The sequence below is a fragment of the Drosophila willistoni genome (genome assembly GCF_018902025.1).
Source record: "Drosophila willistoni isolate 14030-0811.24 chromosome 2L unlocalized genomic scaffold, UCI_dwil_1.1 Seg196, whole genome shotgun sequence".
Taxonomy (NCBI): Eukaryota; Metazoa; Arthropoda; class Insecta; order Diptera; family Drosophilidae; genus Drosophila; species Drosophila willistoni.
The window spans coordinates 4,090,147-4,104,556 of record NW_025814048.1 but is presented as its reverse complement, the minus strand read 5'-3'; the positions used below and the strand labels follow the sequence as shown (position 1 = coordinate 4,104,556).

At 33.6% G+C, this 14,410-nt stretch overlaps 3 protein-coding genes across 3 annotated transcripts; 2 read left to right on the top strand and 1 right to left on the bottom strand.

Annotated features, from left to right (window-relative positions):
- Nucleotides 1-2,042: 2,042 nt before the first annotated feature.
- On the top strand, nucleotides 2,043-4,767 carry LOC111519866. The gene is made up of 6 exons (XM_023182189.1): nucleotides 2,043-2,215; nucleotides 2,470-2,602; nucleotides 2,670-3,018; nucleotides 3,268-4,088; nucleotides 4,144-4,361; nucleotides 4,419-4,767. Exons 1-6 carry the CDS (start codon nucleotides 2,043-2,045, stop codon nucleotides 4,765-4,767), a joined length of 2,043 nt encoding a protein of 680 aa, XP_023037957.1.
- Nucleotides 4,768-6,652: 1,885 nt separating this feature from the next.
- Nucleotides 6,653-11,168, top strand: LOC6640064 (troponin C). The gene is made up of 6 exons (XM_015178786.2): nucleotides 6,653-6,667; nucleotides 6,725-6,808; nucleotides 7,274-7,304; nucleotides 7,369-7,767; nucleotides 7,852-7,872; nucleotides 10,936-11,168. Exons 2-6 carry the CDS (start codon nucleotides 6,806-6,808, stop codon nucleotides 10,938-10,940), a joined length of 459 nt encoding a protein of 152 aa, XP_015034272.1. The 5' UTR covers nucleotides 6,653-6,667; nucleotides 6,725-6,805; the 3' UTR covers nucleotides 10,941-11,168.
- Nucleotides 11,169-11,277: 109 nt separating this feature from the next.
- LOC6640065 (troponin C) lies at nucleotides 11,278-14,055 on the bottom strand. Its single transcript, XM_002063468.4, has 5 exons — nucleotides 13,854-14,055; nucleotides 12,662-12,689; nucleotides 12,035-12,096; nucleotides 11,641-11,974; nucleotides 11,278-11,579 (listed from the first exon to the last, which is right to left on the bottom strand). The coding sequence occupies exons 1-5, from the start codon at nucleotides 13,857-13,859 to the stop codon at nucleotides 11,545-11,547; spliced, it is 465 nt and encodes a 154-aa protein (XP_002063504.2). The 5' UTR covers nucleotides 13,860-14,055; the 3' UTR covers nucleotides 11,278-11,544.
- Between the last annotated feature and the right edge of the window lie 355 nt (nucleotides 14,056-14,410).

The window sequence follows — 14,410 nt, the reverse complement described above, 5'->3', positions numbered from 1 at the left end:
ACACCAGGCTACAGTTTAATATGAATCGAAAGATTGAAGTTTATGGACTGCACTTGGAGGGGGGAAAAATACAAAAACATTTTCCAAATTATTCAATGTAAACACTAATTGGGAATAAAATATAAACACAAACACACACAGACACACACGATTTTAGATATCGGCATAAATTATATATATATATGTGTAAGTATATACTTGAAAATAACAAAATGATTTCAATAAAACTGTAAATGTCGACATCAATAATGCAAAATGTTGTTTTCTTTTTGTATCCTACCCCGATTTTTAAAGGTTTTTTCGACTTGGGGGGAAACAAAGATTGTATGTTTAGTATGTTTTCTGAAAATTAGATGCAAATTCCATAAATATTTTTCAAGATAAAGTCATAATTGTTAGACAACGTCTGATAACTTCAGAAACTTTATATATATGTCTTTAAAAACTAGTTTTTTTATATCCAGGTAACCAAAATTCTTCGAAATCTAATGCCTCATTTCATTGCTCTCTTTTTTTTCCATAGGCGAAACAATATACATTTTTTTTTGGCCAAATACAATTTCTTTTTATATTTTAACAAAAATATCCGTCATTTTATAAAATAGAAACAATTTTATTTGAAAAGACCAGAGGGCCGGGGCTAACTTTGACCGCGTCAAAGTTTGTATACCCTTGCAAGTTTTTTGTGTAAAAGGTCTAATATTTGCGAAAGAACGGCTTAGGAAATAACGAACATATTGATCAAAGTCACTGTTCACCACCGATTGTTCCTATGGGAGCTATATGATATAGTCGCCCGATCTTAATCAAATTTGGCACAGTCATTAATAGTTATGTTAAACTGAGAAATATAAATTTGTATGACAATTGCTTCAAAAGTAACGAAGCAATTGACAAAAGTCACTGTTTTCGAAAGATCGTTCCTATGGGAGCTATATGATATAGTCACCCGATCCTGATCAAATTTGGCATAGTCGTTTATATGTGTAATTAACTCACCAATATTAAATTTCATGATCATAGCTTAGAAAATAACGAAGTTATTAAGAAAAGTCACTGTTCGTGACTTTGCCATTTGTATGGGAGCTATATGATATAGTGATCCGATCCGGCTGAATCCGAGATATACAACGCCTGCAGTATATACAAGCCTACATGCAAAATTTCAGCTCTGTAGCTTTAACAGTCTAGGAGGAGTTTGCGTTGATCCAGACGGACGGACAGACGGACAGACGGACGGACGGACGGACGGACGGACGGACGGACGGACGGACGGACGGACGGACGGACATGGCTATATGAACTCGTCTCGTCATGCTGATCAAGAATATATATACTTTATATGGTCGGAGATGCTTCCTTCTATGCGTTGCACACTTCTGACCAAAATTAATATACCCTTTTTGCAAGGGTATAACAAGCTGTGATAAAAACTTTATTTTGGTATCTAGTTTCATAATCTTTTTAGTTTTTAGTTTAGTTTTTTTTTTTATGGATTTTATTACATTTTTAAATATAAGTAGATATACACTTTTATGTAGTTTTCAATACATTTATGCGATAAATTGGTAACTGGTTTCAATTTTGAGTTTATCTAATAAGACCTAACTTCTTCTGACTTCTGTTTTTCCAAAATAAATCTGTTGCACCACGTTAACCGCCGATAACTAAAATATAAAATATAAACCTCCAATAAATAATTTTATATAGTTCTCATCAAAATTTTTTTAAAATTACCTCTTTATACGGCTTTTATGTATTTACATATATCACTATTATAAAAATAGGGTATTTTGTAGCTCCAATAGATATATGTATATCTGGTTATTTTTACATACTTTTACTATCATTCTCACTTATCAACCCATTGAAGCTTAGATAACTAGCTGACCAGTTGATTATTGTTACTCAGTGCGTTCGGTACACGGAAGCTCTCACGTTTTATCAATACACACATCCTTATTAGTTGATCCTCTACAGCAGTTAGCAAAAGCAGGTCGAGGGATATGTAGTGAAGTTAATATAAATCCGCACAAAGAACAATGGCCTTTCTAATATCCTGGTCCATATTAACTATCTATTTAGTTCTTAATTCAATTGGCTTGTCCATTTGCGATTTGGAAACTGAAAATGGAAATGGCAGTGCAGTTAATTTTCCAGATCTCAATATAGATGAGATGGTCGCATTTCTAAAGTCTGCCATAACCAACATAAGGTATACACATGACCCCTTAAAGTATGCAGTAAATTTTCAAGAATTTACTTTTGTAACACACTGAAGGATTTTGTTTGTATGCAGTGCGTAACAAAAAAAAAAAAATACGAATCTGTAGAGTTAGGGCTGAAATTGATTACCGATTTAGCCTTATCAGTGCGATTATCACTATCATTATCATATACAGCGTTAAAGCCAAATTCTGCGCAAATTCATGTAAATATAATGGAGCATTTTGTTTGTTTATGCGACAGCACCTACCTCGACGTTACCTTCACTGCAAAGCCCTCAAATTGTCTGCAAGTCCAATGTCGTTTCACCTGTTTTAATGGGCGACAAAATCAAATAGTCGATGATATCACAAATGCCATGGCAAAAACGAATAATGTAAGTAACTATATATCCGAATTGTTGAAGAGTTTCAAGTTTTTTTCACACGTTTCTGTTCATTCAGACGGAAGCTTGCCAAGTAATTGATGAATTACGTCTATATAGCTATGATTTTCCCGATGCCACGATACCTGTTGGATTTCTATCGACATATGGAGACAGAGTTAAAAATCTCTATATAGGTATCTCAAATGTGTCAAAAATTGAAGATGGAGCCTTCGGTGGCGGCATCTTTAGTCGCATAACCCTGGAAGATCTAGAATTGGAGGAAATAGGCAAAGGCTTTTTTGCAGATATCTCGTCTTATTTCAAAAGCCTCACAATTAGACAGCATGATGTACGTCTGAGTTGTATATATCCCGATTTTATGGACAATGTAAAATATCAAATCGAATATCTTGGTCTACAAATTGGTATCGAATGTATGCGAAATGTAACATCAAGTGATTCGGTACTTGGCATACTTTCTTATGGCGATTTCAGTCATAATAACTTTAGCAATCATCTGACCGAAGATTGCTTTAGCAAATTAACTATGATTGAGAGTTTGATTCTATCATATTCAAATATTGAATACCTACCTGCATATATATTTCAAGGTGAACTAAAATTAATAATTAATACTTGGTCAGTCGTTACTTATATGATATTTTATCCATTAGGAATGGAGTACTTAAAGTATTTGGACATATCCCACAATAAACTGGTGACGATATCGAAAAATATATTTGGACATCGCGATATATCGAGAGATTTGCATATATTTGCTAACGATAACTTTTGGCATTGCGATTGTGAGTTGGTCCAGGAAATGAATACGATTTTTGCCTATCACTCTGCTGTTGTTCTGCCCTGCCGAACACCCGAAGAATATAAGGATTGGTCTGTATTCGATACACGGATTTGCGATGGTGGTGATGACTCGCCCACAATCAATCCAACCATTCAGAGCACAACCATTAAAGAGGAGACAACAACGATAACCACTACCACATCGACCACAACGTCTAGCTCCATGTGGATACCAACTTTGCCAACATCTGGTACTCCATCGCCGAATGAAGTTATCACCCTGGAGTGTAGCTCATCAACTAACAATAGGGCTCTTTCCAGAACCAGCCAGAATATATGGTGGCCACATGTTGAATTTTATCCAAAATTATTTGGCCAACTTACGGTTAAAGTGACCGTTAAGTCCTATGATGAAGATGATGATACTACGTATGGATTATTTTGGTTTTCAAAGACCACAAAGGAGTACTACATGATGGAAATAATGCCAGCTGAGTTTGGTTTAGGATGCTATTTTACTATGCCACTGCAGACAATTGTGACCGAACTGGTGCCCAATGTGGCTTACACATTTTGCTTGGTCGACTCGCAACAGACGAATGTTTCGCCCTTCAGTTGTAAATCGGTGCATGTGGGCAGTAATCTGGAGACCTATTACAATACCTGGATAACAAGTAATGTTTCATCCAAGGTATGTCTCAGAGGATACACTTTGAAAAGTTTTCACTAATCAATTGCCTTTGCAGGGAATATCATTAATGATCCTTGGCGTGGTTTTCTTTACATTCCTGGGAATGATAACTGTATTTCTTATCCTGAGGCATAAACCCGTTTGGCTAAAAGGAAGCAAACGTGTAATGAAACCCAAATGCAGTTCTGGACAAATTGTCGTCTTACCACGTGGCAATACAGTGGACAAACTAAAGCGAAAAGAAAATGTCATTTCCCATTGCAAAACGAATAGGTGGGTCTATATTGTCTAGCAATTTTCTCAATAATAATGTTTTGATTTAAATTTCAGAACTTTTTCATGCATTTCACGACAAAATTCCTCGGAAAGCTTAGCCAGCAGTGGCAGCTATATGAATGCAAATCTCTATGAAGTTATTCCGGCCTATATGACATTCGAAGAGTTTGCACCTCCTGTAACTGCAATGGATAGCAGTTTTGAAATCTACGATACTTGCACCTGGAAAGCACCATTAGAAGAGCCTTCTGATGTCAGATATGCCCAAATACCACCGCGAACAAAACGCATTTCCAGTGATCCGCTACCGGCGATTCCCACAGACGTAACCGAAGGTCCTTTGTCGGTGCGAGGTCTGGAGAATGCAAATCATAAAGTTAATGAGTTAATTACTTTATTGTGACACACCACAAGAAACGATTAAAACTTACAATAAGACTCTTGTGAACAAAATCCTTAATTTCTTTTTTTAAATTTATTCGCTACGTGCATCATATTAGAAATACTAAACTTAAAAGTTTGAAGTCTAGTAGAGAAAAAAACAATTTAAAGCTTTTTTATCATGCTTTTATTTTGGATACCTCATCTTAGTTTATATACAAATATTACATCCCTTTTTAATGAATTGCAAGCAAGGTTCGTTCAGGTATTTTGTCTTGCTCCTCTCTTTAAGGCAATTAACGTAAGTTCTCGTTCTACGTACTCGTCGGACTATTAGACCCTAACGATGCTATCCTATCCGCTAATCCTCAGCCGCACAAACTTTAAAATGACTTTATCTCTTGATTAAAAGAGATGTGTGTGATTTCGAGAAATGTTTTTTTAGTTTTCAATCCACAAATTTTCTTAAAAACACTTTTTTACTCTATTTCGGTATTAAGGTAAGCTAGTTGCGCACTTTTAATACACTTCAGAAAAATACGAAGACTTTGACATAGAGGGATATTGATATGGTTGATTAACGCCAATGAAAAATATATACGACGTACATATATATGTAAATATGCTTAATTAAATGCAACGACCTCTTAAAATGACTGTGTTTAAGTACATACATATGTATATCAGCTAAATGTCTTCAACAGTCAAAATTTCTAGTCATCAATTACCAATGCAGTTGCTTGGATATTCGCAGCATACTTTAAGGAACCCAAGCAATTTAATACATATGAATGATCCCTTTTGGTTTACCCCGCAAAAAATAAACTTAATAATGGGCGGATAGGACACGTCTTATTCCATTTTCTATTCGCTGCTGTCTCTCAGAAGTTTTTATAGGTTTTGGAGTCTCAAAACGAAAATATATGGGATTTCTTTAAGCAGATACAAGCAATGGAATATTGACGTCAAGCCTCGTTAACTTTTGAAGTATGGTTTATCGCATTAATCACTACATTTTTTTATAGATACTTATACTTTGGGTCTCAACGAAGAATAATGGTATGTTTTGGTATGTCAAGTTTTTTACTCAAATAGTATGTATGTTAAATGGAGAGGAAAAATCTTTCGTTTAAAAGTTAACAAATTTTTACTAAAATTATTATAGTAAAAGAGTATGATTAATTTTTAGAAGAAATATAACATTTCGCGACATTTTAAGAAAACAGACGCGGATTTCCATATTATTTTACTCATTATATTATTCTAAGGAAGAAAATCTTTCATTTGTAGAATTTCGAAACGCATTTTAAGCTTAAAGTTTTGCCACAAATTTTCAATGGTGGAGTTATGCTTTTTTTGTTAAATGTCTTTTACACAAATGTCAAAAATTTATTTTCAAATTTTCAAAATTCTCGCAGTTTTTAAAAACGGAATTCCTATCTCTGATAAAAAAACAATAATGTGCAAATCAGTTGATCTAAATCTAAATGAATTTAGATTAGCTTAAAGTTTGTGAAAATAATACAAAAATACTAAATAATATTATTTAAATTTTTCAAACATTCAAAATTTTAATTAGCAAAAATAAGTACCTAATCGAACTATTTGGTGGCTTCACTGATCTTGATCGGCAATGCCAATCGAATTTTCAATGTAAATACATTTTGGGGAACGTCCGGTCTAATGTACAAACATACATACATACATATGTAATTTACATATATACATACATACTTATGTACATACATGCTTATGTACATCGATTGGGACCATCGTTTGTACGATTTGTTGTACAGTTTTTAGCCAATGGTGTTGTTGTTATTGGCCACAGTGTTGACATTTTCTGTTGCCGATGCCGCTTGCACACGGAAAAGCCACATGAAATAGTTTATTTGCTAGCGTTGACTCAATCCGATTGGAAGGTATTTTTGCCTCGTCTTTCAATATAACCTTTTTAAAATACACTTAACGTGTTTCAGTGCGGAGCGCCGAGAAAAAATCACATTTAATTACTTTGCGGGAATCCAACTCGACGGAATCTGTGAATTCTCGAATACAAAATGGTGAGTGACACACACAATAAAGATAATCAAGTTGGAAAAAGAATTATATAAAATGAGTTTTACATTGAATCTGCAATGAACTGAAACACACACTAATAGATCATCAATGTGACATTTGACCTTGGAGTCACAATTTGAAAGTACTAATCAGATTTCGTTTGGGGACATGGACGGGTGCCTCAAAACGTGGCAAAGGAAGTGTTTGTGTGTGTGTGCGTGTGTGTGTTTGATTTATGCTGATAGATGTCCATATCCATTTCTGTCGATTTTTATTTTGTCAAACCAGGTCACTGCGGTAAATTTGGCTAATTGCAAATCATATAACACCACTACGAGTTCCTATTTTGAGCATATGTACCTACATACAATTGGCCATACATTATAAATACACTCGTACAGAAGACGCACACGTGAATTTAGCCATTTGATTAATTAGATTTCCTTAAATTATTTTCTGCTTCACAGGCCGAAGAGTACGATAAAGAGCAACTGAGAAGTGCGTAAGAAATTTGTGGGGATCCAATTTGGTATTATTAACTGAGACCATCTGGCCTTTGCAGTTCTCCGTAATGCATTCAAGGCTTTTGACCACGACGGAGCCGGCTTCATCGAGCATGCCGATGTGGCAAGCATTCTTGAAATTCTTGGTCAAAAGCTGGAGCCACCAGCTGTGAAGGCCCTCATCAAGGAGGTCGATAAGGGTTCAACCGGCAAACTGGACTTTAGCCAGTTCTGCAAGCTGGCGGCCCGATTCATTGAGGTCGAGGAGGATGCGGGTGCCCTGCAAAACGAGCTGAAGGAGGCTTTCCGTGTCTATGATAAGGAGGGCAAGGGTTATCTGACAGTTGCCACGCTACGTGGTATTCTCCATGAACTAGACGATAAAATTTCGAATCAGGATTTGGACTCGATCATTGAGGAAATCGATGCCGATGGCTCGGGCACGGTTGATTTTGATGGTGCGTATATATACCTATATATTCTAAACAATAATGAAATAATCAAAACATTAATTAATTTCTACCTCTTTCATCTCTTTACAGAATTTATGCAAGTTATGACAGGTAATTATTAGTTTTAGTCACTTTTGTGTAGTTTTATGAATCAGTGGTTTAAATCTATCCATGGTGTTCAAAAGTAACCTCAATGACTTTGCAATGTTTTGAGTTTTATATTGCAAAGGTGAATCAAATAAGGCAACATTTTCAAGCAAATGTAGCAAAGGTAAAACTTAACAAAAAAGTGCATCAGCTGCAAATAGAACATAGAAATCGTAACGATCTATGTATTTGGAACTTTTTTTTTTGACGGCTAAGCACCAAAACAAAATATTTGCTGTTTACTAGACGGAGATACATACATACACATATACATGCGAAGACCACATTTTTTTAAAGGACAATGATCGGTGTGCCTTTAATATATAAAAAACTAAAAAAAAGGGAAGCTAATTTGTCTGCGTCGGAGTTCAGAATACCCTTGTACTTCGTGCCAGTTTAAAATCGAAAATTCATTAAAAATTATTTGTATGTGTTTCGTGTTTCAAACATTTTTGTAGAATATATGCCTATAGTTAATAGGGTCAGAAACGTCTCCTTCATGTCTTTACAAACATACCTGTAACACCTTCTAGAAGGGTAAAAAAAAGACAGATAAAATTTCAATTAGTTGAATTTGTCAAATTTTATAGATTTGGCTAAAATAATGTACATTTCTAAATATTCTTTAAATTAACTAATCTAAAAAGAAATGGGAAAACTAGTGGCGCCCTTTTGAAACTAAAGTTAGTAATTGCCAAAACCGAATTCCTTCCAAAATCTACACCTTAATCAGTCACTGTTGACTATTTCGAAAGTATGCTTATGAATATTTTTGGCATGTTTCAAACAAATTGATTGAGAAAAAATGCATCATATCTCACTTGGCTTAAAGAGATAATTCTTTAAGAAAAACTTTACTAAATAGGATAGAAAATGGATCCTCCAAAACTTTTTAATTTTTAAATTTATAGATTTCTTAAAAAATGCGTGGGAAAAAACAAGTGCCCAGGCAGTGCTCACTTATTCACTTATGGTTTTTTGAAGCAATGCACTTTATTATTTTTAAAATCAAATCTCTTGAAGCTAAAGCAACAATCTTAACTTTATGACATTTTTTTAATGCTTTGCATTCGTATTAAAGTGTATGTGTGTGTTGCTTAAGCATAAAAAAAAGAAGGTTTGGCACAATTCAGATTTAAGTGTCTCAAGTTTTGTGTGGTTGATAAATCTTTTACAAGTGAATAATTGCCAACATCGAATTGGTAATGGTTAGTTAAATGTTGAGTAATTGCCATAAAAATAAAAGACCATCTTTAATGACTCAATAAGCTTAATAGTATGATTTTATATTCATTAAATTCCGATTCTGTTCTCTATTATCTAAACAAGAAATAGTTAATTTTTATTGGTTAGAATTCTTCAATTTATGTGGAAGAGTAGTTAGTTATTGCCTAATCTGCATTCTGCTCTAGATTTCAATTGGCATTTGTGTCACCCATATCACTGACATTTGTTGGTATAGTTTGTAACTTACAACACTGCCGAAATACCGTTGGTTGAGTTGTAAGCAAGATGTTGCTTTGCAGTATTAGGAACATTTTTTCCTTAGCAACATGTTGCTTGAAAAGATATGTTGTTGAAAAGAGATGACAAGAGTGAGCAAGGTCCGGTGAAATAAGATCGATACAGGTAAAATTATTGAATTTCTAATTACTTGCTTTATACTTTGTCAGGAGATTCTTTTTTTTTCGAAAAATAAGTGAGAAAGAAGCATCTAAATACTTTGATAATATTTATGTAAAAACAATTCAAATTTAATTTTGAATTCGCAGTCTGATCAAAATAGAGTTGCCGTATCTACAAATAAAGACTAGACAATTTTGCTTAGCAATTGTCAATTCATCCATTCATTTTATTTATCAGATTTAAATGAGTCAACATTAAAACATTAAATGTCTTAAAAAAACAGCTTTCTGAATCAAATAGAATTTAAGGATATTTTAGGAACCTAATAGAAGTTTCTAGAAACATCAATGGTCTAAAATTAACTGAAAGAGAAACTCTTAGGCATTTTTCACTGTATACAATGAATATTTTTGGCTAAAAAAAACATTCGACCAATTGAACACCTCTTAAGGTAAGAATACTTGAATACTAGGAATATACGATAATATACGAAAATTGATATGCATTTCTATTTCCTGGACATGTTCTTTAAGTGTGGAGCCTATGTATATTTTTTAGAACTTTACTATTTTTAACATGATTTTTATAACCAAGAAGGTATTTAAATTAGTTAGATGTTTGTAATGCAGACAGCATAAGAAGTTGAATTGATACACCATGTCCGTCTGCGCGAATCAACTTCACTCCCTGAATTAAAACTTAACTTTGGAAATCGGACAGAACATACCATAGAAATCATCGATCGAAAAGCTTATTTTACAGAGAAATTTCTCATAAAGTGGAAGTTTAAAATCTATTAGAAAAAACTATTAGAGGCTTAATGAGAAATATCTTATAATACAGAAAGCAAAAGAAGGATTGCAGGAATTTAAAACTTGGTTACCCAAAAGTGGTAAACATAGGCAAAGTTACCTTTCTTAAGTGATTCTTTTAAATTTTCTTGACTAATAGATATAGTTAATTAATATAAGGATGTCACATTTTATTCCCTCTTTTCAATAATCGGAATCTACACGCAAACTAAAATTGTTGGCCGTGGCTGGAATCGTCTCTAAGAAACTTAGCTTTAACGAATTAAGAAAAGGGGGGTAAAAAATTTTTATACAATACAAACTTCATCTGCCTATTTAATAAAAGATTCTACAATTTATAGCTCTTATCACTATATGTCGAGGGTATTTCCGAGGTCTAGGGATTCATTTAGACACAGCGATGGGACGAACAGATATATCCACTTTATGTTGATGTTGCCTATTGCATATTGAATTTGAAATGTATTTGCTCAGATAGGTTTTTTAAAATCCCTATCTATACAATATATCCGATCAAAAGTGATCAAGAAATTTATATATTATGGAAAAAAATTACTCTTATAATTAAATGATGACTCAATATTTACAGGTTAATAATCTGATAATGCGTAGACATCAGAGGCTGGATCAGAATCGGACTACCCTTCAGGCTCTTTGTATATACATAAATGTATGGGGAAATTTGCAGATGCAAACTTCCATCATATATCAAAAATGACGTTATAATATTTATTATATTAAACAAAATTGTATACAAAATAAATTTATAATAATAACTTACAAATAAATCATGCTTATATTAAACAGTTAATATATCTTAGATATAGATGTGTTTTACTTTTGTCTGAGGTTCTGTAAAATAACCAAAACTAGTTAAGACCCTAGGCCACATTCCAATACATTTAGAATACTATTAGCTGTACCTGAAACATTTTCGTTTGACTACTGTGGGAGATTTATTGTTAATATTGTTCAGATAGTACAAGTTTCATATGATCAAGGATTAACATTTTATTTTTGATGCAGGTTTTTATTTAAATTTCCATTGTAAATACAGTTACATGCATTTTAGTTTTTGTTTTTTCTATAAAGCACCGATTAACCAGATTTAATTGAATACTTTGCTTTGGATATTGAAGATAATCAGATTATGAAAAATATTGATTTCGCAAGGGAGGACTCGGGCGCCATGTGACGTTTAATCATCACCTCCAGTCATGACTTCCATGAATTCTAAAAGAATAAGAACATTTTGTTAACATTTCTGAATAAAAGCTGCCCAAGGAAAACTTACCATCGAAATCTACAGTACCCGAACCATCAGAATCAATTTCCTCAATCATCATATCCAAATCATCGTTTGTCAATTTATCATCCAGTTCTCGCAGAATTTCACGTAGCACACCGGTTGTGATATAGCCATTACCTTCTTTGTCATATAAGCGAAAAGCTTCTTTCAATTCGGCCATCATGGCTTCGGAGTCCTCCTCAACGAGGAAACGAGCCGCCAGGGTAGTGAACTCCTCGAATTCAATTTGACCCGATCCATCCTCGTCGACCTCAGCAATAATCTCAGCCAACGTGGCATCATCTAATTGATGACCCAACATACTAAGAATAGTTCCCACCTGTTTAATGAAAATTATGTTAGTTATAATAATGCAAAATACTAAAATACTTCAAATTACCATGGTGGTGTTAATGAAGCCCAATTTCTCTTGATCGAACGCATTGAATGCGTTACGCAACACTAGAAAAAAAGAAAGAAAACGTGTTTAAAAATGTCATCACTAAATATTTATATCAGAAGTTAGATATCAACTTCCAAGGGTAAATATTTAAATTAAGTAGCTACTATTGGGAAAAATGTAAATTTTCTGTCTGAGCAGAGCAGAGCAATATAAATATTGACTGAAACTTTTGTTCTATTAATTCGATCTGATTGAAATTTTGGGATCTGATTTTATATCCAATACTATCACATTATCCACAATTTCATAGGGATACTTCACCTATTTCTCTTATAAAATTACATGATATAGTAGTCCGACGTACAAACTGACTGACAGACAAACAGACTGACAGACGGACAGATGGAAATCGCTATATCTACATAGCTGCTGATCATGAAAATATATGTATATTTTAGGGGGTCGGAAACATCTCAATCTGTGCGTTACAAACATCTGACTAATAACTATGGATAAAAGTCGTAAATTTATGAGATTTGGGATCCGAAAAGCTTAAGTAAATTTTGACCATAAACTAAGTCACAAAGAGCTTACATATACATATAGTTAAATAGAAATACTTACAGACAATTTGGTCTTTGTTCAGTTCGTCCTGAAAAATAATGATAAAAGTAATAATCAATTAATTTATGGTTTTAAAATTTATGTTGATTTATAAAAATACTTTTAATACCCAGTGTGTTGCGTCGTCAATTTTACATTACAAATAATTTTACTATACGGTTCGGGAAAATTAACTGCTTGAAGCGAATTTTTATTACATTTTTTCGGGCTGATCCTTATTATTGGAGATGGAGATTTATTTTTTGCGAAATGCCTAAAGAAATTTGTTAAGAATTGTGATAGAAGGAAACTCCTGTGATTATAAAAAATGCTCGATTTCCTCGTGAAAGTGATACAAAAATTTCGTTTGTCCGTCTCCGTTGCTAAGCTACTTTGCTACCAATGTTGGGCCAAATCGCTTTAACTGGTCTTCACCTAAGAGCTAATCACATGCAAACCCAAATTTCTTTCATATTTAAATAGTCATCAAATGATGTCGAATCCCAATTGGGGATCCAGATTTAGGCTGCCTATTTACTAATTTGCAGCCAACTTGGACTTGGCTAAGCAGTTCTTGAGAAGTATGCCATCATATAAAAAACTTATTTGTATAATAGATAGATGCACCTATTAGGCTAGCTCTTGTTATACTTATAAAGCTAAATATATCAGGCTCTGCCAAATATGTAGGACCAATAAATGGTTTATCTTCCAAAGGGCACTACTGATTTGTACTGACAAAATAGAATTGCAGATTCATAACTTTGCTTTATTTTAAAGATATTATTATAATATCTAACATTTGTTTGTTTAATACACTTAAACCTGTATGGAGGGAAGAGAAACACAAACTCTTTTAAGAGTATAGGATTCTTCGCACGACCGGTAAAGTTTTCTTGCATTTTTAATGAACCTTCAAACTGAGATATATTGTTCCTTTTTAACTTTCTACTGAGAATATAATATTGAAAGGAAAAGGAAACTTTAAAAAAGCGATGTTTCAGTTAGAAATAAGATTCCTTTTCAGAAATCAAACTAAATTTGTACATTATTTTCATGCTTCTATGTATATAGGTGTATCACAAGATCAAGCTATATATTCATATTGAAGTGGTATTGTTGGGGATTATTATTTTCCTATAGTCTGATGAAGATTGTCAAAGCTTTCTTTTAACGACTAAACCAAGTTCTGTTAGAGGCCGAAAGGACTTACACTCATTTTGACGGATTATGATGCGATTGCAAGGCGTAAAAAAATAAATTTCACTCTTAACGCGAACCGGGACTTTCCGAAGGAAGGTCAACTTATTCAGCCGCTAATTAAATGTTGGACGTAATCGCGAACCCTTATGGTACTACCGACACCAAAGCCTCCTGCTGTTTCGATTGAAGACGATGGAATAAATATGGTCGCTTCCGTGACTCGATCAAAACACATATTGCAGGGGCACCTCAGCTGCAAGGCCTAAAGGCGGCTGTATGCGCTGTTGCAGCCACATACATTGAACACATCATAAAATAAAACAACAACAAATTCCGCAAATATAAAAAGTGAGAATAAACATTTCGTTTGTCATGTTTTTGCTCTCAGAATAATCATCGTCTGCACTTGTTAGGTACTTTGAACGAAGGTGTGCGTACAACAGATTTCCCCTCGCCGTTTTATTTATAGCCTTAATAATAATCCATTTCATAAATGAACTATTTACATAACAATTCGCAACACACATTGGCATTTCATTATATGATAGACATTCAGATACATAGAAT

Bases quoted from the DNA above. Each gene is read 5' to 3' on its own strand.
- LOC111519866 (XM_023182189.1), top strand. From the start codon at position 2,043: ATGGCCTTTCTAATATCCTGGTCCATATTAACTATCTATTTAGTTCTT. The intron at 2,603-2,669 runs GTAAGTAACTAT...CTGTTCATTCAG, and splicing joins CCATGGCAAAAACGAATAAT to ACGGAAGCTTGCCAAGTAAT. The intron at 3,019-3,267 runs GTATCGAATGTA...TTTATCCATTAG, and splicing joins ATATCTTGGTCTACAAATTG to GAATGGAGTACTTAAAGTAT.
- LOC6640064 (XM_015178786.2), top strand. The intron at 7,305-7,368 runs GTGCGTAAGAAA...TGGCCTTTGCAG, and splicing joins CGATAAAGAGCAACTGAGAA to TTCTCCGTAATGCATTCAAG. The intron at 7,768-7,851 runs GTGCGTATATAT...ATCTCTTTACAG, and splicing joins GGGCACGGTTGATTTTGATG to AATTTATGCAAGTTATGACA.
- LOC6640065 (XM_002063468.4), bottom strand. The intron at 12,097-12,661 runs GTAAGTATTTCT...CTTTTTTTCTAG, and splicing joins GAACAAAGACCAAATTGTCT to TGTTGCGTAACGCATTCAAT. The intron at 11,975-12,034 runs GTAATTTGAAGT...TTCATTAAACAG, and splicing joins GCTTCATTAACACCACCATG to GTGGGAACTATTCTTAGTAT.